This window comes from Mycteria americana, chromosome 4, assembly GCF_035582795.1.
Source record: "Mycteria americana isolate JAX WOST 10 ecotype Jacksonville Zoo and Gardens chromosome 4, USCA_MyAme_1.0, whole genome shotgun sequence".
Taxonomy (NCBI): Eukaryota; Metazoa; Chordata; class Aves; order Ciconiiformes; family Ciconiidae; genus Mycteria; species Mycteria americana.
In genome coordinates, this window is record NC_134368.1 from 15,982,385 (window position 1) to 16,006,567 (window position 24,183).

A 24,183-nucleotide genomic window follows, 5' to 3' on the forward strand; every position below is an offset into this window, starting at 1 on the left:
ATAGGGTCTCACAGATTGCTTGTGAAAGGTGTAGTTTTGAATTCCACTGGGGTGGTGGTAGGACTCTGGACTACATGTTGCACATCCTGAATGAGAACAGTTTGTCCTTGAACTGTCATTTAAGCTGTGGACAAGATGTTTACCTTGTAAACATCTTACATCTCTCTCAGTTGAAAGTATTAGCATCCCCTGACAGGTGTTCACTCTGCCCATTTTCCTGGCGGTAACTTTTGACATAACACTGTCAGTGGAATACATTGTGGAAGTGCTCCCTCATCTCCCTCTAAAGAGTCAGGCCAGTTTAATGGCTGATGAAGGTAGTTGGAGCTAATCCATTTGACTCACTTTGAAGTGCACTGAGTTGAATTGATGTGACTTGCACGACTAATGGTTTGAAAATGAAAGATAGCTGCAAACAGTGATAGGGAGTGGTGAGGGTGGAGAAAACATCTGTGGCCAGAACAGTGAGATCCAGCGATACACGTTGGGCCTTGCTCTAAGAGTCTTTGTAAAACAGGCACTGACTTGAAGAGGAGCCTACTTCTGCCTTTGATATTTAGTTATTGCATTGTGAATTGAGCCTGATGCTGCAGACGTGCTAAAAACATGTATTTTGTGTGTGGCAGATGTAGTTTTGCAAAGGCGATAAGAAAAATATTTAATTTTTGTGTCATGATCAACTTTAAATGTGAGCAAGGTTTCGATTTATTTATCTTCAAAAGAACTGTGTACATGAAAAGAAGCAGGTATCTCTGGATCTTTAATATTGAAAACTGACTGGAGTGGGGGAAGGCAACAGCCAAGTAAAGGGTGCCCAGGGCAGCAGTTTTGAATGCAAATGCTGAAATTCCACATATGTCCCATTTGGGGATCTGGTCTTTAAAGGCCAAATCACATAAAGCTATAGTGAGCTCAGTATAATATATGAAATATGTATGTAGATCTGTGGCTACACAGATCTGTGGCAACATCTGTGGCTAAATTGCTAGCAAAAGACACAGCTCTACTAACAGTGCTTTTTTTTTTTTTCCTCTGCTCCTATTCATTATATTCTAGCTTGATACTAATTTAGCTGCATGGGACTTCAGTTACTTGCTGTTGATCACCATCACATAGGCATAGAAGAAACAATTTTTTAAAATAAACAGAAATATGATAATCAATGCTTCCCCCCCCCCCCCCCCGTATGGCCTTAGAAGGCTATTTGAGAGCTAATGATGCACTCATGAAAGTTGAAAGTTGAATTAAAAAAAATTGTTAATCAGAAGTCTTTTTTGATCATGCAAAGTGTTAACACCTCATAAACTGTATATGAAAAATCAAGAGTTGCAATCAGATAGGGAAAACTTTGAATAATTCAATGTAAGAAAAACAAGTTTTTAATGGATGGAAATAGACTAATCCAAAAGTGAAAACATGCTGCAGAAAATCAGTAAGATTGAACCTTTGAATAAAATGAACAACTGGGGAGAAATGTAATAGGTCTGCACCTGTTTGTTGTTGTTTAGGTTGCTTTCTCTTTAGCAGGTGAAGAAGGAATTTTCAGCTAATCTAGATAAAGCAGCTGGTCTCTCTGCATTGCATACTGCAAAATGTGGTGTAACAAAGGGCTTCCCTGTGGAGGGGCAATGCAGAGCACTCTGGAAAGCATTTTAACAGGCATTGGAAAATTACAGGCAGCAATCTTGCTGTAATTCACAGCCTTACAAATTGTTCTCACCCTCCTGAGATAAGAACCTTAAGCAAGCTGCAGAAGTTGAGATGACAGTTTTCAAGAAAGAGTATTTTTGGGGAATCCTTTCGGACTGCCTGAGGTGGAAGCAGCTCTGCTGGGCGAGGTTGGTGCTGTTGATTGTTCATTATTGCACATGTGCTTCGTGCCCAGTCCAGTGTTAATTTTATTTTCATGTCTGCTGCTGAGAATAATGCATAGAAGTGGGAGGCCGTCATTTCTGTGGCTCCCTGCTACTACACATAGCTGACTAGCAAAACAATTCTGAAATTTTTTCTGTTGTAGTTGATCTACGGGAGGATTTCTGAATTCAAGAGAAACAATAGTCAATATTAAAAAAGAAGGCTTATGGTAACATGTCATGATTACAGATTTGGCCTGATAGACCCAAGTCTTAAATATACTCTTGGTTATTAACTAGATGCTTGAAATCCTTATTCTGGAATTGCAACGTTCCAATTTGACTGTTGTCAGTCCAGACCCACTGTTTAAGATAAGGTACTTTCTGTGCACAAGTTGGAACATACAACAAAGTCATATATTTTGGTATTTCCCGAGATGGGAGGGATTGTGTTCTTCCTTCCTTCTACTTCAGTAAAAATTGTTCACATATTGTTCAGGTAATTTTCTAGTTGCCTTAATTGCTAAATCTGTTAAAATGATGAAAATTTAGTTTTATGTCTTTATTCTGTAGTGTACTGTACACGTACTACGTTATCCTGTAGTGTACCATATTTCAGTTCCATTCAATTTTTTTAGTAAGTCATCGTTTCTAATCTGAGCCTTTTTTTATCAGGGCCATTACAGGAAGACTAAACAATGTAAGAACCATGGAAAACTAAACTTTCTCCTAAATCACACTAAAACTCCAGGAAATGATCTGAAGAGGTTCAGTTCAGAAATGCAGTGTTTCACAGAAGACTGGTTTACTACAGCAATGACAGGGTGGTGGTACCTGCAGTTCAGTTCTCGATTTGTTCTATCCTTCTGCTTCCCAAACTGTTTCAGTGTGCTTGAACAATGAAGGATTTTTTTTCCCCTCATTATTAAACCAGTGATTGTGAAGAACAACTTGCCCGTAAACCTTGTCCCTCATCTCTGAAAGCTCATGAATCCTAGCCCACATTTTCTCTTAAGAATCCAAATGTAAATCTTGGACCTGCCAAATTTATCAAGTTAGCTAGGGTCAGTTTTGATTTCTGTTTTTTTTTAAGTCTATCTATAGAAAACGTAAGTTTTGAAAGTATTGACACGCGTGAAAAGGACATAATTGATGATTCAGCTACAGAGGCTTTGCTGCTTCACCTTAGTTGGATTTCTGTCTGTCGTTTACATAGCTAATAACCCTCATAGTTTGTTGCTTTGCTTTTTTGCTGTGCAGGCGGTCCTCCCTTATGCTGAATTTTATGCTCAGCTGAGCATTCTTTAAGTTTCTTTTAATTTTTTTTGTGAGTATCACATCTTTGTAGAGATGACTGTTTCAGTTTTTCACACAAGGAAAAAAAAAAGGTTAAGACATGCAGATACAGTATTTGTTATTTAGCTGTATAGGTAGAATAAGAATTAGACTCTTATAATGAATATAATTGAATTTAATTACGTAAAAAAGCATTGCTAATCTTAAGGGGTTTTCTAATTGAAATTTACTATATCTGGAAGACTGATTGGTGGGAAACCACATGATTTAATTGCTTCTAAATATCCATGACAACTTTTATCCTATTTCCTCACTTTTTAAAAAAGATACTGATTCCCCTTTTGCCATATGAGACAGATAATAGGAGACATTATGCAGCAGTAACAGCAACAGGCCATGGTGTCACATATATGGAGTTCTATATATTTTAAAATATCTGCTTATATTGTACCAAGTTAAAAAATATGCTAAAATAATATGTATACCTGGAAAGGGAGGACTTTTCTTTCCCCTTTACTTTGCAGGTGTTACTTAGAGTAGGTAAAAGTATTATAAGTGCTTAGGAAATTTTCACATCGATTTAGATCTGAATTTGAGCATGGCATGTAAAATTCAGTTTTAAATTGTTATCTTGAAGTTGCTTGAAACTTTGAGACATACTTGAAATAAGAGTATTGTAAAAACCTTTAATGAAACAGCAAGCTTGTTATGTGGGAGACTTTATAACTAATCTTTAGTATTAAGAACTTGTGAAGTACGACATAAAAGCAATAGACTGTAAGATTAGATGGGATTTTACTTACATCATCTCCTCTGAGCCCTGTTCCCAGTGCGTATTGTTGGCTCTCTTCCAGAAAACGTACTTTAATGTTGTATACTCTTCTTCCATAATAGACAACCAAAACATATGGTTCAGTGTTTGATTTCTTTGAACAATCTCTAACCAAGAATGTCTCATCCTGTACGACACAGATTTAAATTATGGATTGTAGGGTTAGTTCACAAAAAAACTTGTAAGCCATTGTGGACAGTTTACAGACATTTTCTCCAAGAGTTTACACCCCAGGTTTCAAGATAAATTGTACTTACAGTGTTTTCCTGTAACAGTGCCTTCTCTGCTTCATGGCGATCATATTCTCCAATGTACCATTCATAGTTGTTTAAATCCTTAATTTTAAGATAGTATAATCAGTGTATAGATATTAACTACAGCTGGCAGAAGCAAAAGCCAGTGAATATAGGTTATACCTGATCTGCATTTAAAGCAAGTTTAGCACAGTTTATAAAAATAATTGCAATGCATCTACGTTGAGAAGTCCTGTTAGGAAATCTGAATCAAATTAGCCGTGTAAATTCTTATCTGTGGTTTCAAGAGCTCACATTAGACTTTTCAGAGGTGCTGAATACCCACAGCTTTCAGACCATTGAACTTCTTGGGGAAATGTGTTCAGTAAACAGCAGTTCTTATGGTGTGTGTGTGCCCTATAATGATAATCCTGTTTTCTAAAAACCTGTCTCCTTATGAAGTTAAGCGTTCTTTACCTTTTCAGTGGGCTGGGTAAGAGATTGCATTTCCCATTTTACAAGTGAATGGTTTGATTTATTTTTGCATGCTGTGTATGGCGTAGGAGATGGCGACCTCTTCACTGACAAATTCTCTACATTTAACGTGGACCCTGTAAAAGTAAATTCAGAAGGAAAAAAGTTGATTTTTTAAACTTAAGTTATAGTTTCATTTTACCCTATCGGTTTTACTTAGTAAGCCTGAGAATAGCATTTACAGTTAGAAATACAGTACTGTGGTACTAACCTTTAAAATTTAGAGCTATCAGTTATGAGTGGTCTTGTGCTAATGCAGCACCAGTGATTTCAGATTCATGCCCCAAGAGATTTAACATATTAGTTTCCTGATGTTTTTTAATTGACATCACTCTGCCAGGTTCTTGTGCACATAAACATAGCAAAATATTAAAGGTAAACTATTAATAAAATAGCAAATGCTAAATAAAATAATACATATGGGACAAGTGTAACAGTTCATTCTGTTCTACTTTCGCCTTTTGAGCCCCTTGTATTTGTGTTGGATCGGAGCTGCTGTTATGTTGGATCACATTAAAGTGCCTTGTTATCCTATTGCCAGCTAGCATTGTTTCCACCAAGCTGTTGAAACCTTGAAGGATTCAGAGGTTCTGCCATGCTGATGAATTTCAGTCTGCTCTGCAACTTTGAGTCGCTGAGGCGAGCAGCTCCAGTGCCGCAGGATCTGCCGCGGAGTGCTCTAGCACGGTGCACAGGGGGGTTTCCTGAACTGGGGGAACCTCAGGGGGAGTGAAGAGACTGGCCAGGAGCCTGCAGCTCGTGCAACAGCAGCTGATGAGACCTGGGCAGGGGCCAGGAGCAACGGCGGGAGATTTAAATGCCGTGTAACTGAAACTAGCACTCAGGCACCAAGGTGAGCAGCTCCGGTGCTGATATGATCCAAACATGCACTTGAAAGGAAATTGTAGGATAGTGGGGGGAAAGGCCACTTGTTTGTTCTGTCCCTGTTGTTTCATGAGGGCAAGGAGATTACAGAGAGAAAAAGAGATTGTGCCATCTCAGAGAGCCTGAATGACCAAGAGCAGTAGTAGGGATGGTAGGAAGTGTCTGAAGTGGAGATGGGTGTGGGGCACCTAGGAAAAAGACTGAGAGACTGCTGAGAGCAGCAGGAAACAGACGTAGATGAGCTTTGTGGATTCTGTGAAGACAGATTTTTAGTAGGTATTGAGAGGAGAGTATGTGGAATTGCACCCCCAGCACAAGAAGGATGTTAATAACCAGAAGTGGCTCAGTGGAAGGCCACCACCAGGAGTCAGGGAGCTGGAGCCTGTGAAACAAAACTGGGGGAGGTGGGCTTGTTTAGCCTGGCAATGACTGAAGTTAAGGTGAATCCTACTTTATCTGAATAAATAATATAGTCCATATGTTCTTCCTGTGTTTGCTTTTACCATAAATTCACGTTATGCAACTCCTAGGTTGTTGTACAGCTCAGGGGTTTTGATACAAAAGAGCATTTGCAGAGGCAGTTAAGGGAAAATACAAAAGTATAGTAAATGTAGTCAAGGACAGGAGGAAGTTACCAGCATGGATGATTCCTATAACTCCTTGGTCCCCAAAGCTCCTGAGTCTCCCAAGGTACGAACTCTCTTTTTAAGGAATGGAGATGCAGTGTGAGCTAACTTGGCTGGTGCGTTTTAATGACATTCAAAAAACCAAAAAGACCAAGGTCATGTTATTTATATGTACTCCATCTAAGGTATAGATACACCTCTTTATCAGTGAATCTTTTTGAAAGACAAATATATCAGAGAGTTTCCTTTATAGCATCTTTTACCTTTAGTATGCATTTCTGCAAAAAAAAAAATCATGTTTACACAACAAAATGATAACTGTTTTCTTTTGCTTACACAATTCTTATCATGAAGTTTGGCTAATAAAGGGATTTTGCTTTTCAAAAGTCTGTAAGTAGATGCTGGGGTGTTTTTCTGTCTCTTTTGGGTTTATGGAAATACTTTTTAAAGCAGGTGTAACTATAGTGAGAGGTAGGGATGAGCCACATAGAAATTTTGGGTTAAATAATAATGAGGCCGTATTTTTCTGAAAGAAGTTAGGTAGAGGGGTTGGTGGACAACAGATACAATATGATATGACAGCAAAAAAACTAACACAACTTTTAATGGTGTTTGTATAAGTATTATCTTCAAGTTTAGGGAGACAGAGTGCATATGAATGAAGTGATACTGCTCCTGTGTGTTGCATTCAGTTCTGAGTATCTTAAAGAAATCCAGGGAAAATGAGCAGAGGGGCATTGCCACGGTTTCCGGGCAAGCCGTACCACAGGCCTTTTCTTGTCAGTGCACCCCACAAATTTTAATGTTGGCTTCCAGTATGTTCCCTTAGGTAAAACCACACAGTCCAGGGGATGTGTGTCCAGGGATTACCAACCATAATAATTTGACACACCTGCCTGGTAGTGGCATTTACAAGTCCTTCCCTCTAGGAATCTGGGATAAATGTAAAGCAATTTCTTCAAAGATCAGTGTATTTGTTTACACAAAGACATTAAACCCCTAGTAGCTGCTCTATAATGTCCTGAACATCTGTAGCTTCCATTTAGCCCAACTGATTGCATCTCTGCCTGGAAAAGCAGAGACTGTTGTGCTCACAGCATGCTCTTTCTCTGTGGGTGTCTCTTTGTATGCCCAGTTTGTCTTCTCTTCCTTTCCCCAATGTCCTTCAGTGGCTCAGCCAAATCCCCTTCCTTTTCTGGGTGTGGAGGTCTGCAATGGTTTAACACTTGCCTTCTAGGTTGGGCATTTCTTAGCTTGAACCAGGCATGGGGTATAGCCAAGCAAGTAACTCTCTGCTTGTTTATTCGCTGCTATTGACTGTGCCATTGTTTTACTTGTTTTCTGCTTGCTTTCTTTAACAATCCCTTTGCGCTAACTCCGTGCATTGAAAATCCCTGGTGCAGACATACCCACGTAGAAACACAAATCTGTTTCTTATTCTTACTTATCCCTGCCAGGTTTAGTTTTCAAAGCAATCTCTGGTTCTTACCTGAGCTGCAAACGCTTTTAGAGCTCCTTGTACATTGAAGGCTAGGAGAAAGCAATGAATGAAAGTAACATCAGAAAAATATTTCTCTTAGTGGCAAGTATTTAAGTAAGAGTCAAATTAGAGAGCAATGCTTAGCTGTGCTTCCCCAGAATACCCCTTCCTCCCTCTGCAGATTGCAGCTTTGGGCCTTCCTGGGCTTCAGGTGGTAATTTTGTATTTAGCATCTTTTGACAGATTTCTCTTCCATTAATTTCACCAGCCACTTTTTGAAGTTACATAAATTTTTACTCTCCACAAGAGTCTTTGGCAAGAGTTTCACATTTTAACTGCATGTGTAGTGAAGCACAATTTGCTTTTGTTCATTTTGAGCCCATTCCCTGCTAATTTCACCTGATGTTCCCAGTCCTTCTGTAGGAAGACCCAAGGAGCAGTTGTTCCCTGTCCTTTCTGATTTTCTAGACTGCTGCGGAGTACCCAGCTGGTATTTTGTTGTGCTATTAATTAGAACGGTTACACTGGGAAGAGCACCGACCAAATAACTTCACATAACAGAGCCACTGGTACCACACAAGAAGAAACAAAATGCTAGGGGTCACAAATACTGTCACATTTACTCCAGACAATACTTTTATCTTGGAGAAATGCCATCATCATAAACAAGGCTAGATGAGAGATGCAGTATTTGTCTAGGAAAGATGTGAAATCATTCATATACTTCCTCTACTTTATCCTACACTTTTAGTTTTTGTTGAGTACTTTAGGAGGATATAGATTTTAAAACACATTTAGAAAAGAAAGATAGGAGCAACTGTGGCAGATTTCTATGGAAGAATAATTGGCCTTTGGAAGGCCAAGTATGCATTCTTTGTAAATAAAAACAAAATAAGGGGGAGAGGAAATGCTGAGACTGGAAATGGCAGAGCTTCTTTATACAGTATATTTAACACCCTATCATGGAAAGTGAGGCAACAATGTAATACAGTAGGATGCTATTAAAGATAAAAACTGAATGTGCAATTAGAATAGCTTGAAAGCAATTACCAAAGATGGTTATTGTCATGCGTCACGGCAAAACATAATATATCACTACATGGCATCAGAAAGCAATACCATCTTACTTTATTGCATAGTGAAGTATAATTTTCTAGGGCAGAATGTTTAGTCCTTGAAGCATCCAGTACAAACTAATGAAATTCTTATATTCCTACCTGGCTTCACGATGATGCTTTGGTTTATACTGTTGTGCTCGAAAAGATATTTCAGGTTTCTTCCCCAAATCTGTAGCTATTAATAAAAAGAATAGGAACTTATTATTTCCTCTTATGTGTAACTTTGACAGTACCTAGCAACTACCATGAAGTAAATTAACTTAATTAAATTCATATATGAGGGGAGGCAGTTCAATAGAAAAAGGTAATAGGCTACAACCAGTCTGGCTTAAATGAGTCAGCTAATGATTTCAGTGGGAAACATTTATACTAGTACTGAATGTTACATGGTGAATGTTACACATTTTGCTGATGCCAAATATGGCTTCACATAATGGTAAATAATGCAGAATGCTGTACTAGAAGTATACAGAGGGTTTATAAATCCTTTTTATAGGACAGGATAGATGGGCATCGAATGTATTAATGCAGTCAATACTGCATTAATACTAGCTGAAAATCAGGAAACTGTGCCTTAATCCGCAAAAGGAACTGTCAGAGGAAATTATGAACTCATTAACACAGAGGTGTAAACAGCATAAAAATCATGTAGCCTTCACAGTATTTCAGAGTAACATTTTTTTTCATGGACCTTCATGCACACGTACACAGCGGATGGCTTAAGCTGTTTTTTCCAAGCTGTATGTACATCTAAAGAATTGACATGTTTTTAAAACTTTTTTTTTTTTAAAAAAACCTGCTTTTTGTAGCTCTAAAAACCTAAAGCTCTTAAAAATCTTTCAAAATTCTCACCCTAAATTACAGGAGAGGAGCAAGATGGAGAGAAGGGAGATATTCTCTGTGCAGATCCAGTCTTTTCTCTTCAGGATATTCTTCCCTCAGTTTTTTAGGTTCCAATACTCTTATTTTCCCCAGGACCTGAAGACTTTGATTTGCTTAGAACAAATGTGATACCCTGGTTCCACAAATAGCTGTAGTTTATGCTAAGTTAAATTCCTTTTTTCGCTTCATCTTCACAACTGTTGAGGTCACTCTAAATCTCTCTATTTTTATTCTTAGCAGATGTATACCTGGGGGATGTCTCTTACTCATTTAAATATAGAGCCAGATGGCCTGATGCTACGTAGCAGGGTAGATGTCAGGTTCCTATACTGATTACTTCAGCTGGAGTTTTAATGATAGAATATTTTGTTCTTGGAATATGAAGGAAAGACAACAAGTTAATATCATACTATTAAGTACTAACCTTGTTCTCTTCCAGGTGCCTATATAAAATGATAACATAGACAGTAAATATTTTTCTTTTACCAACTTGAACTTACCCCAACAGACCCAACTATCTTTTAATTTTAAAACAATTTATAGACATTCAATCATTAATACCTTATCACTTTGTCAAAAACTCAGGCTGAATGTTGATTGACAGTCCACTGACAACGAGAACCAAATTTTTAGGGGTAGAAGTGAACATACGGTTTGTTGCAATGATCACCATTTCATAATGACCATTGTGCATCAGTTTAACTTACAATATGGTTGTCCATCATTGATCTTGTATTAAATCAAGAGATTGATTTTGATTAACTGGAGATACACTATCCAAAGATTAAAATCAGTCATTTATTTTCAGGCTCCTCCACTGACAGTACAACTATTTTTACTGTCATGGCAGCTACTTCATTCAAAATCACTGTGTGGGGAGTCTTAATTCAGCATATTAGGTTACAGAGAAGTGAATGATAGACAGGTGTCTGGAGACCAGATTTTGACTCATAAACTTTTACTGTATTTCTGTATTGTTTGATTCACACAGGAATAGTAATTATTTTGATTAATTTGATACACACAAGACTATAATACATAAATATTAAAGATAAGAATTTTTTACTCCTTTCAGATGTTGCACCTTGAGTCTTCCTTAAAAGTTACTTCCCCAGCAATGTTTTCCTATTACTTAGAAATTCATAGTCTCATTCAGGTTGGAAGGGACCTAGGCAGGTCTCTCGTCCAAGCTCCTGCTTAAAGCATGGTGAACTGCAAGATGAGACTTGGGCTCAAAGCGTTGTCCCGCTGGGTCTCGTAAATCTCCAGAACCTAGATTTCAGTTTCTCTGGGCAACCAGTTCCAACACCCTCATAACTACCCTCATAATTATTTTTTATTCCTTATTTCTGGTTGAAAACTCCCTCATTTCAAGATCGTTGCCTCTTGTACTTCCACTGTGCACTCTGTAAAGTGCCATGCTCTGCCTTCTGGATAATCATCTCTTAGGCACTGGCAGGCTGCTACTAGGTTCCCCCGGAGCTGCCCCCCTCCAGGCTAAGGGAGCCCAGCTCCATCAGCCTCATTTCACAGGGCAGGTGCTGCACACCCTGACTGCACTGGTGACCCTCTGCTGACCCACTCCTCTCTGCCAACAGCAGCCTTGTGCGGTACTCCAGGTGTTGTCTAATGAGTGATGAGTAAAAGGGAATAGTCCCTTCCCTTGATCTCTTGGCTATGCTTCTCTTGATGCAGCTTGATACGCTGTTAGCCTTTACGGCTACCTACAGCACACCAGTGGCTCGTGTTCAGCCTACAGGCCCCAGGTCCTTTTGAGCAGACCTGCTGCCAAGGGGGTTAATCCATCCCAGGGGAGGATTTTGCATTTGTCCTTTCCAATTTCAGGAGGCTTCTCTTGACCCTTTCCTACAGCCTGTCTGGGTCCCAGTGAAGGGCAGTCCTGCTCTCAAACCTATTGACCTGCCATTTGGGGTCTGAAACCCTGACAAGGGCATGCTCTTGTCTCCTCTTCTGTAGGTCACGCTGAAATTAATTATGTCTTCAGAGCTATATGAATGGGAAGTGATCCAAAATAAATTATATCTTTTCCCTGTTATGAGATATACAATATTTCTGCTTAAGATGTAGTCAAACTAAGAGCCTGTTAGGAGCTGTGTAGCTGTACAATGCTCAGCCAGAAATATTAATTACAGATGTAAGCTATTTATTGTTCTTGGGGGTGTTTTCATATTTGGTTTGTAATGAGTCAGTATCTAGCATAAGACAAAGCTTTTTGTGTTAAAATACTATCTTTCTTGCCAATATCTCATTTTTTAGCATTAAATGTTGATTATAATATTGCAATCAAACCATGTTTTTTAATGATCTTTCAAACTAAAAGAGTTTCTAACCATGGGAGGACTGGGGTTCTGGGACAGCCTCCCAGTCAGAACTGTGGAGAAGAAAAACTCAAAGGGTTTGAAAGTTAGAGCTAGACCAGTCTACAGATTTGTGCTACAGCCCACTGTGATAGGAAATGGCTGAATTTAACTAGTATAGATATGCCTTTCTTTCCTCTGTTCCCTTACAATGAGATAAAAACCAATATAATAGAAACATATTAGTGCAGTAAATAGAATATGCAGCGAGAAATACAAAATGCCATAAATTATACCCTATCTCTGAATTTTACAAACGTCCTTTAACACTCTGCAGTATTGTAGGGACTGTATCTTTTAATACATCTTATAGGAAACCACTTGTCATAACTAAACCCCTTTATTGCTAAACCCATTTCCTCTGCTTTACTTCATTGGCCCGAGTAGAAAGTGAAGGAACTTGTTAAAAACTTTTTACAGAAACTGGGATCTGAAAAAAAAAACAAAACCAAACCCAACCACTTTCCTTTACCAGTCTCTATGTAAAAGTTACTGCTTTCTGCTTTATATATGCCTATAGGTGAACTCACAGCATTGCCTCTCAGCTTCTGCCTTGTGGCCACAGCCAGCTGGTGCAGGGGTCGTGGTGGCGGGGCTGCAGGTGGCCGTGCTGGGAGGAGAAGTGGTCAGCTTGGAGGTGCGGGGAGGGAGGGAAGAGCCCTTTTAGCCTCTGTCAGACAGGGGAACTCAGAGCTGCTGCTTCAGCATCGCTGGCGTTGAGAGCACACACGTCTCAGCGGTGCCTGGAGCCTAGATCTGCCCTTGGTGGAGCTTTGCAGACTGGCTGTGAGGAAGGTGGGTTGTGAGCTGGAGGATGGGGCTAGTGGGAGATGAACTGGGGGATGTACTGGGGCTTACTGGGCTGCCCATGGCTCAAGAGGTTTGAGGACGTAGCAGAGTGTGAGCTTTGGCACACTGTGGCTGTGGTCCCCACCTCACTGGGGAGGGCGGTGAGGGGTTCGGCTGGGGGAAGCCGTAGGACCACGCAGGTGCCTGAGCAGCAGCGTGGTGGTCCCCTCGGTTGCCGCCGGAGCTGTTTTGCAGGCAAAGCTGCCGTTTGTCTGAGGTGACGGATTTTGCAGGACTTGTGAGAGGCCCTAGGGAAGGAGGGGGCGGGGGAGGAGAGAGAGAAGGAAGCTGGGGGATAATAGGTGAGGTTCATTCTGGATATAAAATTTGATAGTGTTTTGTTTCTCTTCTTGAAAAGGGTCACATCATTTTTGAGGTAGCCTTGTATTTACATCAGAGTAATACTATTACGCTACTCTATTAACCTTTACCATTTCTGTTTTCTGCTTTTAAAATCTATGTGTAATCTCTGTTTCTCTGAAAGAGAGTGTCTCTCCTGCTGCTTACTGTTCATAGGCATCCGCAGCATCTGGCACTTATGAGATACGCTTTTATGTGGCTACTTGGGAAGGTAGCTTTACACTGTATGTATGTTTTCATTTCTGCAGGCAACTTCAGGAACTTACCTTACCATTCATATAGTAGTGGTATTGAAAATGTTACACACATCAAAGACAGATACATTTATGACCCAAAGCTAATATGATTCTTAGAGTATTTTTACCTAATAGGCTACAATACTGTTACAAGGGAGGCTGTGCAGCCATGGAATGTGTATGCTTTTTATGGTCATAATACATACAAAGATGATTACTTACTTCATTTAGTTCCTTAACAGATAGATGTCTGGAAAAGAATTATATGCAAAACCTTTCGTTATCATAAAATAAAAATCACTTTGAGTACTTAAATACTTTGATTACGTCATCACTGAAAATTAACAGCCCTTGGCAAGGGAAGGATTTTATTAGTGCTATAGAAATTCAGAGGCTGATTTTTTTTTACATAAATTATTTGCAGGAAAAGGTTATGGACTTCCATAAAAAAGAATAGCATCCACTGAATTCATTATGGTAGATGAGAAAAGTCTTTGTTAAGGATTTATTCTGGGAGGAGGGGAGAAGAGATATGAATGATTATCAGCTTTCTTCACTACTTCTCATCTCATGCCAAAATGTCTTATTACTATCTTTAAAGTCAGCTATAAATGGAGGTAAATTCCTTGAAGAGTTTCAAAAATGAAACATTCGCAGAGGCAGAATGGAAAGTGTAGAGGAAAGGAGGTGCAAACCAGGAGAGGAGAAATAGAGAATGCTTCTCGTGGTCCTGATTCAAGTAGGTGTTTAAGTATTTTTCTGCCTTCTCCTGATATACTTGATCACCAGGCGTATCTCCCTTTCCTGAAAAGGATCATCAGAAAATATTCTCCCCCAAAAGGGACAATGTATTGAGTCGGACATCTTTTGTTAGATGTCCTGGGTTTGATGAACACTCATGCTTTTTAGCAGCTTGTATCTCATAATAAAAGACTTAGAGGACCTGATTTTAGAAGTTATTCAGCAACATAAGGTGTGGATAGGCATCTAATAGTTTTTTGAAGGCTCTAGGATTTAGTCCCTGCTTAGCTTACCTCCTGGACTGAGAAAATACAATGGTGAGTTATTTTGCTAAATCAGTCAGAGAGAATGCAAAAAAACCCCCTGGGAGCTACTTTTCAACACTTGTTTAGCAAGAAGGGGTCTCTTCCTTGCGCCTGTGCTGAAAACATCAGCATGGAGAGTTAGAGAGGCAAGAAATTTGGGAATGATCTGTTACGGGAAAGTTTCAGGAAGGCTAAGAGAAAGGAGAGGAACTTTCGGGTTTGGCTAGTTGCTTTTGTGTTAGCTTCTGCAATTTGTTAGCTTGGTCTTCAAGGTCATTATTTGACGTGTGAAAGCCTATATGCAAGCCATTGGGTGCACGGTAAAGTTAAGTGATCGATAATAAAGGTGTGCTTGCAGGGCTGGCCTCCACCATGAGGGGACATGCCACTCGTGTGGCCTGCTTACCACAGGCATGTAAAAGTTTAAATCTCACCAAAGCTTCTAAGATACATTCCAGGATCCTGCACATGCCTATATTTTTTATGAGGCTATTTATAGAATGTATAAATAATAATGTGTTTAATTTTATAAGTCTTCCAAATCTTGTTGGAAAACAGGACTTGCACTGCTAAATCACATCTGCGGTTTGATAGCTTTGCTTACAGTCTAGCAGATAACGGCTGTACTCCTCCACACTGCAGCTCATACATATGTTTTCTCCTTACAAAGCTGTGGCTGGACTGAAGATGAATGAGAAATATTTTGAGTGAAGTGTTTGTGTGGGAAATTTGTGAAGTGCGTTCCCCAGATCATGTGTGGTCTTAGCCTCTTACTCATGTGATTAAAAAAACCTAGTACAATTTAAAAACCCCAAACCTATTAGAAATATGTTGGTATCTATAACTGCAGTGTGGAGTTTGGTGGTTATGACTTCTGCTGCTGCCGCCTTTTAATTCTAGCATAAGAAATGACATGTATTTATATTACAGATTTTGGCTTTATTAATAGGACCTTTCAAATGCAAGTGCTTTGTGTACTGATGTCTGCTGGCAAACATGGCTTATAACAGTTCTCACAGAGCTTTCAATGTATGTGCTGCCCTACCGAGGGAGGGGATCAGTCATGGGATTTGGAACTTTGCAGCTATAGGTCAGGTCTTGCATCTGAATATGAAGCTACTTCATATTAATAAAATGTCTTAACAACCAACAGCTTTTGGAACCTAATCCATGAAAGAATTTAAGCACCATTCAGGACCCCCCCCATCCTTAGGGCTTGGTCCTTAAGTATATACTTAACTTTAAGCAGAAGATTACTTCATTGGTTTGTTAGCTTTTTTTTTCCCCCATGGGATTTGTAGTGATCTTTGTAAAATGAAGCAAAATTCCATCCTGATGAACTGAAACTTTATGGAAGGATGGACAGGGTTGACACAGCTCAGTTGTGCCCAAACTTCTGGCTGCAATAGGTTTTTGTTAAGAGGCATTTGAGCATTATACCCTGTGGCCCCTGGCTGTGCGTCATTCCTGTTCCCAGCCTGTGTCCACCACCATCCCCATTTATGAATGTGCATTTTGGTCACACAGCAAGAGCACATAAGCATCTGGTTACATGGCAGTGAGCAGCATAGGTACATGCTCATCTGAGTAGATACGTGTGTTACGTGAAAAAAGCAACCAGACTCATAACCTGGCATATGCATATGCTTGGTCATACAGCTGGACACAAGCAGTCCGTACTTCAGGACTCAGTGCTCATCCACGCTGCCATGTTGGGATGCTGAATGAACGTGGTTGTTGTACGACAGAGGAGGGCAAGACGGAAAGGGCAAGAAGCGACTCATAGTCTGGATTCATTGGCCTCATGGGCTGGAGCAAGACTTCTGGCTACAGATTAGTCATTTCTTTTGCTGAATGTAATGTCCTTGGGATGTGGAGTGTATTTCTGGTGCGGTCAGTGTATTTCCCCATCACTTGGTTCACCAACTGTGCTAAGCAAGTGCAATTGTTTCTACTTAGAAGTGGTTGTAAAACCTCTAAATGTTAGCAAGAAAAAGTAGGATAAACCTTAAACAAACTGTTCACGAGAGTTCCACCTACTTTTCCACTCCTTTACCATTATTTTGGCAGTTTTTTCTTTAAAAAAATGCTAGTGTCACATTACGCTAAATACTTCTCTCAATTATTCACAGCTGTCTAAACAATAACGTTTTTTTCTTAAGTAAAAGCAGAGGTGCGATGGAGGTAAAATCTGGTGGTTTGACTGGGGAGAGTGTTTTCGTTCTCAGGGAATGAGGATGAGGAATGCGCCCGTACCTTGTGACTTTTGCTGATATTGGAAAGGTATGAGCTTGGCTGAGCGTTTTCCTCGTGTGAAAGAACTGGCTGCTTATCTTCGGCTCTGGAGGAAGTGGCTGATACTGCTTTGGCAGTGTCTTCAGAGGCCTAGAGAAGTCAAAGGAGAATTTGAAGAACTATTAGGGAATAAAGGAGGCGGAGGGACTGTGTTGTAAGTGCAAGCTCCAGAAGTAAAACACTGGAATTTTCCAAGAGCATTTCAATGTCTTTGTGCTAAGCTTAGCTCAAGTCCAGGAGCTTCTTGGGGCCCTTCAATAGCAATAGTAATTTTGGATAATACTCTACATTTGCAAGACATTACTGTACTGTGTTACATGCCACTTAACACCGCTTTCATGCGCTTCACCAGTATGTGCCAAGTACAGCTCTCCAGTGTTGGTATTTCTGGGTGGATATGGCTGTGTATAAGGCCCAGCCAGGGAATACACTGCATTTCACACACACGGGAAAAAATGCTCTTCATCCCAGAAAACTCACAGCTAACACGGTGCCCAGTGTTTTCTGGCAGATGTGGGCATGCTCTGCCCGTGCTCTGAGACCAGCCAGTCACAGCCCAGCTCCAACTGGGAGCTGTAGCGCAGGGAGCTTGGGTGAGTAAAAGTGGAGGTGCATCCATCCTGCACTGCAGACCTGCCCTTCAGCGCTGGGCTCCTGGGGAGGGACCCTTGTGTGTTTGTATGGCACGGACCAAAATTAAGTCAGGTGAGAGAATTAAGAACCATTCTGGTCACCATAATGCATAGAAACAAATAGTGAAATATTGTGGAATAATGAAATGAGAATGTTCTTATTTCTGTGCTTTTACAGTTTTGAATTTGTGAAGCTACACTGTCCTTTTATGGTCTTATTTCATATTTTAACTTAAAGAATAATCTGAATATGTCTGTAACGCGAATCATATTTTAAACTTGTTTACAGCTTTTATGGCAGTCAGTGCAGGCATTGAGGAATAAGCTTGTCAGTCCTGGATGACCTTTTGGAAGGATGTCTTAATTGTAGCAGTTAGTTGTTATTGTTTGGGGCTGAAAAGATCAAGAAGTGATTAATTATTTGTTTATGGGCATATAATAGAAAAATATATTCATGGAATAGAACTTGGTCTGTCTTCTATGGGAGTAAGTGGCAATATTTCTGTTGATTTCTATGGACACGATTTAGACTTGTAGCAAAAAATTGGCAGAAAGATTTAAGAGGCAATGAAGTCAGTATTATCATGGTGAACAGAGCCTAAGGCACCAATACAAATCGACAGAACATTTTTTTTCCCAACAATTTATATCTGGGTTGAACCAGATTCAGGATTTCTAGGCTTTTGACTTGGTCATAGGCTCAGCCAAGTTGGTTTTAAAGATGCAGGCCCGAGCTCCAGCTATCAACACTTAAAGCTTATGTTTTGTTCTCCTTAATTTAATTTCAGAAGCTAAAAAAGTCCAAACAGAGCCAAGTAGTAAAAGGATGCCGGCTCACTTCTACTCATCTCGTTACCATGAGTGGTACAGATGGATGTGAGCGTTCATTAGCACTGAGTTCCCCGAGGAACCGCAGGTAAGTGCTCTCTTAAGTGATCTTACCGTGGGGGAGGCACAGGGTTCTGGAAAAGAGAGGAACCAAAAAATCTGTGTAAGTTTTTTTCCTTGTTTTACTAAGAGAAATGTAAAGAGTTTAGATTAAGCAGACATGCCTGTATCAACAGTCAAAGAGTTTATGTACTGTACAGCACATAACAGCATACTTTAATATGCCATTTTAAAATCACTGAGGGGTAAAAGACGTCTACATAAACCATGAATGCAAATAAGTGAGATAATGCAGGACTGCAGATATGAGTTCTCTTATCATTTAGTTAGTGTTAGCAAAATTGCAGCCTGCTTTTAAAAATATAGTCAATGGCAAAATGACCTGTAAAAATTTTAATTAATGAAATATTCTGCTTACCTGGGGTCCACGTATTTTCACTCTTTCTCCTAAAGAGAATTATTAATAATTGTTAATAGAGTGCTGTCCATATAATTCACAAATAAAGGTATAGCTTTATTCTGGTATTGTTGTTATTATTATTGGCAGTCCAGCCCCATCCTTCCCCCTCTCTGGCTCTACCTCCACAACTCAGCTCCAAGGTCATGTTGCTGTCCCCACAGCATTCACCCTACCTATCACATCTGTATCTCCATAACTTTTCCTGCTATCAAATGAGAAGCATTAATTTCCGTGAAGCTAGGACTGGAAGCTTCAGAGGTTCAGTAGGAGGTTGTTATGTGTGGGAACGAAGGCAAGTCACAGCCTAGACCTAAGATGGAGGTCACTGAAGCCGGGACTGAGTGTGTGTTTTTTCCGTTAGCTGTTCTGCACGAGGCCAGTGGGCTCTGAATGAGGCTTATTGCACATGGCGTGGATTTTGTTTGATCTGTACTTTATTTAGCCTTTTTTTAAGGATGGATTCGTGGATGGATTCAGATGCAATTTGTAACTCATTCTCAACCGTTTGTGCTTCTTTCCGTGTAAAACACAAGACAGTGTACTTTGGTAATTATGGTGATCATAGAAGGGTGGGAATCTTCTTGCGCTGTAGCCAAGTAAATCTTTTTAATATCACTCACAAACATTTCTTTCATAAGATACATAACTAGGAATTAGTTACAGTTAAAGCAGGAAAAACCAAGTATTTTTGGTTTTTTCAGCTTAAAATATAAAATAAAGGAAATTTAAAAATTGTCATGATACTTGATAAAACAGTGAACTTTGGTTTTACATCTTGCTTTCAGAATGAAACATCTGAAGGTGATATTTATTCAGGTGTTGTAAATTTAAATACTGTTCAGGGACTTTATATATATGCTTATCAAGTTGTTTGGGATGTATTTTTTGTCTGTTTTGATCTTTGTGTAGAAATTTATAAAAAATTTGAAAAGCAATGAAAGTAAATATTTTTTTTTCTTTCAAATTTACCAAAATATGACTGATTATTTAAATCAACATAGGAGATCTTACTAATACAAACCCCTATTTTACTCTATTTACATTAGATTCTGATTTTGAAAATATTTTTGTAAGTTCTACATACTGAAATCCTAACTAATGCAAAAAGACATGCAATATATCTTAAGTTCTCCTTCAAGTAAACCATAACAAATTGCTCTGTATAAAATAATGGTACCTTAAATATTTAACAATTCTAGAAGACAACTGTTGACAAAAATTCTTCTGTGCTGTTCATGCCATCTTGTGGCAAAGCCACTTAATAGCACTGGGCATGTGAATAAATGTTAAGATACATTTAATAACAGTGTAGTTATTATCTAAAAATAATGGAGTCCTCTATAAGCACTATTAGCTCAGGATGTACTAAAAATATGTATAAGTTGCATTCTCAAACTGCAGAGTTTACCTGCATGCACTGTCTTTCGTTCATCTTTCTTAATGTCAGCACACATCTCATGGAGGCAGACAAACATGTAAATCCAACCTACTAAATCCTGGTGGAATTTGAAGCTTTATCTAAACTGGCAAACTGTCAGTGGGACCTTTCCTACCGATTTCTGCAGATTTTGAAGCTGGCTTACTGGAATTTCTCTCAATTCAGCTTTTTTACAAGCTACATCAGGATTTGCTCACAAGAGTCAGTCTAGCCATTCATTTTGTGAACTTTATAGTCCTTACTTTCTCATAATCTGTAGGAATTATTTGGCTCTATGTTTTGTATTATCGTATGAACTAAAAGGAACTAAAAGGAAAAAATAAACAAATTCTGTTTTGCATGGAATTCTTTGCATTATTTTTCTGGTTGATCAAATGTAATACTTACTCTCTGAAAATCAGCTGTTACAGCAAACATAGAAAGGATCATACTTTCCTGGCTTGGCAATTGCATTCTTTTTGACCATATTTAGCATACAGTTCAAAGAGTTGAAAATGGTAAGAGAAAAAATATCATTCCCTTTCAAGGTTAATCAGATATTTAATCCTTCAGTAGTTGACTTCATGAGATATTGCTTCATTTAAAGTATATCAAATATAAAAAAAGTATATAGAAAAGTATACAGAAACCTACTTTAAAAATAATCTTATAATTGAGTAAAACCAATCTTATGATTGAAGGATTTATTAGTGGGACACCTGATTAGGTTCTTGAAGAATAAGATAGCAGTCTGTCTCTGATTTCACCACAAGAAACAAAACAGAACAAACAAAAATTAAAGGTACATTGGTGACTCAAAATTATAGGATTTTGAAGTGAATTTACAGTTAATGGTAAAGCAGTGGAGAAGAAATACATGCTAGGTGATATACCATATAATTAGCATATTCTTAGTAGGAGAACATTGTCAGATAGCTTTTGTAAATAGTTACCCTAGGATGTAAATCCTTAGTAGGAGTTGCTATAGTTGATATTACTATTTAAAAATAGTTATTACATTATGCTTTACAATATATTCTTACAAAAAGCTGAGAAGGATAGGGAGCCAAAAAGCAAGAGAGCATGAGAAGGAGAAGTGAAGCATAGCAGGCTGAATCTTGCAGCCTTTTGGTGGAACAGTTCAGGAGACGCAGGCTTCCCCCTGCCCTTATGTCCTTATAATTGTAGGGAAAAGGAAAACCTGATTTTTAAATTGAATGGCTTTTTTTTCCTCACCTTGAGGAACAGAGAACTCATGAGATACATTTTATCTCCTTTTGCAAAATAATTACTTTGGTGTTAGACAGTTGAAACAGTATTGCAATTTTTGTAGTATTATTTTTTTGGAGACTGGCTGCTGTTCTGAAAACCATGTCTTTTCTATCATCTGCAGTCTCTACTTACGTACAAAAGCTAAATATAGAAGCAACAATTTCTATTTTTGATTGCAGAAATGGGTAGATTTTTAATTATACCTCTAACACTCCTCCCCTCCAGAACGGGCGTGTCTTTCTGTCAATAAAACAAAATAAAGATGTGATGTTAATCATCATCCTTGAAACTATGGCTAGTAGAAACGGCGCTGCTCCTGACTAGGATGCCTCTAATGCTTGGTAGATCCCCAGCAGTCAACAAGTAAAAGCAAGTGGTGAGAACATTGGTGCAAAGTGAAACAGGAACAGCTCACAGGAACTTGTGCGACCTTGTACAAGCGAATGTTATGTGGCTAAGACTTTAAATAGACTGCACGTAACTTTAAATGGTATTACAGAAAAGGGGAAATCTGTTTGTGAGTAGGGTTTAAGATCTTTACTTACAGCTGAGTATTGAGGGGGCTGAGATGTGTGCTGGCTGTTCACTGGAGAAGTGGTACCTGAAGGTCTTAAACAACGTTTATCTGTAAAAGAGGAAGAAAACGCAAGCCTGAGTAATTCATTAATACTATGTTTTAAGAAGAAGAGGTTTTAATGTTCAAAATATGTTTTTCAGGTCAGATCTTGCCATTTTTATAGTATTTTAATTTTTTCCTTTTCAGAACTTAACCATTATTTTGGTAGCTGTATTGAGGACATAAGCATGACCCTGGTAATAGCTTTATGGTTAACCTCCTCACTGTGGTTAAAAAAAAAAAAAAAAAGCCTTCATAAGCTGATACACAGTTAAGGCAGACATTTGACTGCCTAAACTGTGAATAGATTAGTGAATTTGTTTTTCATTTGAACCTTTGTTCTTGGCAATGCCGTTGTGTTGTTCTGGTTTTGCAAGGGGTGTGTGGGGGTTTACTCTCTAGAGAGCTTTTTAATTTTTACTTAGCTTTTAATAAATACTGCACCCATGGCCATCTAAAAGAAACGCACAGGTTGTACACTAGCATGTGTTTTCGAGTCACTAATTTTATATCTTGAGGGCATTGTTACCTGTCTAGGAAAGATGGCAAAATGGGATGTAGCATCAAGTCTTGCCTTTCTGAAAGACATTTTCAGACCTTTCCACACTCTTGTATCCTGCCACATTATAGTTACTGGGCAGAACATACTGTGGTGGGTTGACCCTGGCTGGATGCCAGGTGCCCACCAAAGCCGCTCTGTCACTGCCCTCCTCAGCTGGACAGGGGAGAGAAAATATAACAAAAGGCTCGTGGGTCAAGATAAGGACAGGGAGGGATCACTCACCCATACCGTCACGGGCAAAACAGACTCGACTTGGGGAAATTAATTTAATTTATTACCAATCAAATCAGAGTAGGATAATGAGAAATAAAACCAAATCTTAAAAACACCTTCCCCCACCCCTCCGTTCTTCCCAGGCTTAACTTCAATCCTGATTTTCTCTACCTCCTCCCCCTGACCAGCGCAGGGGACGGGGAATGGGGGTTGTGGTCAGCTCATCACACATTGTCTCTGCCGCTCCTTCCTCCTCAGGGGAGGACTCCTCACACTCTTCCCCTGCTCCAGCCTGGGGTCCCTCCCACGGGAGACAGTCCTCCATGAACTTCTCCAGCGTGAGTCCTTCCCACGGGCTGCAGTTCTTCACAACCTGCTCCAGCGTGGGTCCCTTCCACGGGGTGCAGTCCTTCAGGAACAGGCTGCTCCAGCGTGGGTCCCCCATGGGGTCACAAGTCCTGCCAGCAAACCTGCTCCAGCGTGGGCTCCTCTCTCCACGGGTCCACAGGTCCTGCCAGGAGCCTGCTCCAGCACAGGCTTCCCATGGGGTCACAGCCTCCTTTGGGCATCCACCTGCTCTGGCGTGGGGTCCTCCATGGGCTGCAGTGGATATCTGCTCCACCGTGGGCCTCCATGGGCTGCAGGGGCACAGCCTGCCTCACCATGGCCTTCACCAGGGGCTGCAGGGGAATCTCTGCTCCGGCGCCTGGAGCACCTCCTGCCCCTCCTTCTCCACTGCCCTTGGTGTCTGCAGGGCTGGTCCTCTCACGTATTCTCACTCCTCTCTCTGGCTGCAGTTGCGCAGCAGGGTTTTTTTCCCCTTCTTAAATATGTTATCCCAGAGGCACTACCACCGTCGCTGATGGGCTCGGCCTTGGCCAGCAGCAGGTCCATCTTGGAGCCGGCTGGCATTGGCTCTATCAGACATAGGGGAAGCTTCCAGCAGCTTCTCACAGAAGCCACCCCTGTAGCTCCCCTGCTACCAAAATCTTGTCATGCAAACCCAATACACACAGAGGCAAAAAGCAGATTTTTTAAAATGTGTTTTCTCTGAAATCACAAAACAAAAATGGTGTCTTTTTGGTGTTTCAGGACAGTCTTACATAAACAACAGAAGATGCTGACTGCTGACTGAAAGTTTTTACTACTAACCAAGATAAAAGCAGTATTTGGAAATTACTTCAGATTTCCAAATAAAAAGCCCAAGTGAGTTGTTGGAA

The 24,183-nt window shown here is 39.8% G+C and overlaps 1 protein-coding gene across 1 annotated transcript in view; it reads right to left on the reverse strand.

Annotated features, from left to right (window-relative positions):
- The window catches only part of CLNK (cytokine dependent hematopoietic cell linker), a 35,153-nt gene that overhangs the window by 3,541 nt on the left and 7,429 nt on the right, over positions 1–24,183 (reverse strand). Inside the window, exons 4-15 of the mRNA XM_075499763.1 lie at positions 22,118–22,197; positions 21,776–21,812; positions 18,842–18,870; positions 18,478–18,497; positions 16,865–16,993; positions 13,785–13,812; positions 10,164–10,182; positions 8,957–9,032; positions 7,749–7,789; positions 4,692–4,825; positions 4,239–4,316; positions 3,953–4,108 (exon numbers count right to left, since the gene is read on the reverse strand). Of these exons, the coding sequence (XP_075355878.1) occupies positions 3,953–4,108; positions 4,239–4,316; positions 4,692–4,825; positions 7,749–7,789; positions 8,957–9,032; positions 10,164–10,182; positions 13,785–13,812; positions 16,865–16,993; positions 18,478–18,497; positions 18,842–18,870; positions 21,776–21,812; positions 22,118–22,197 (827 nt within the window). The remainder of the gene's footprint in view (positions 1–3,952; positions 4,109–4,238; positions 4,317–4,691; positions 4,826–7,748; positions 7,790–8,956; positions 9,033–10,163; positions 10,183–13,784; positions 13,813–16,864; positions 16,994–18,477; positions 18,498–18,841; positions 18,871–21,775; positions 21,813–22,117; positions 22,198–24,183) is intronic.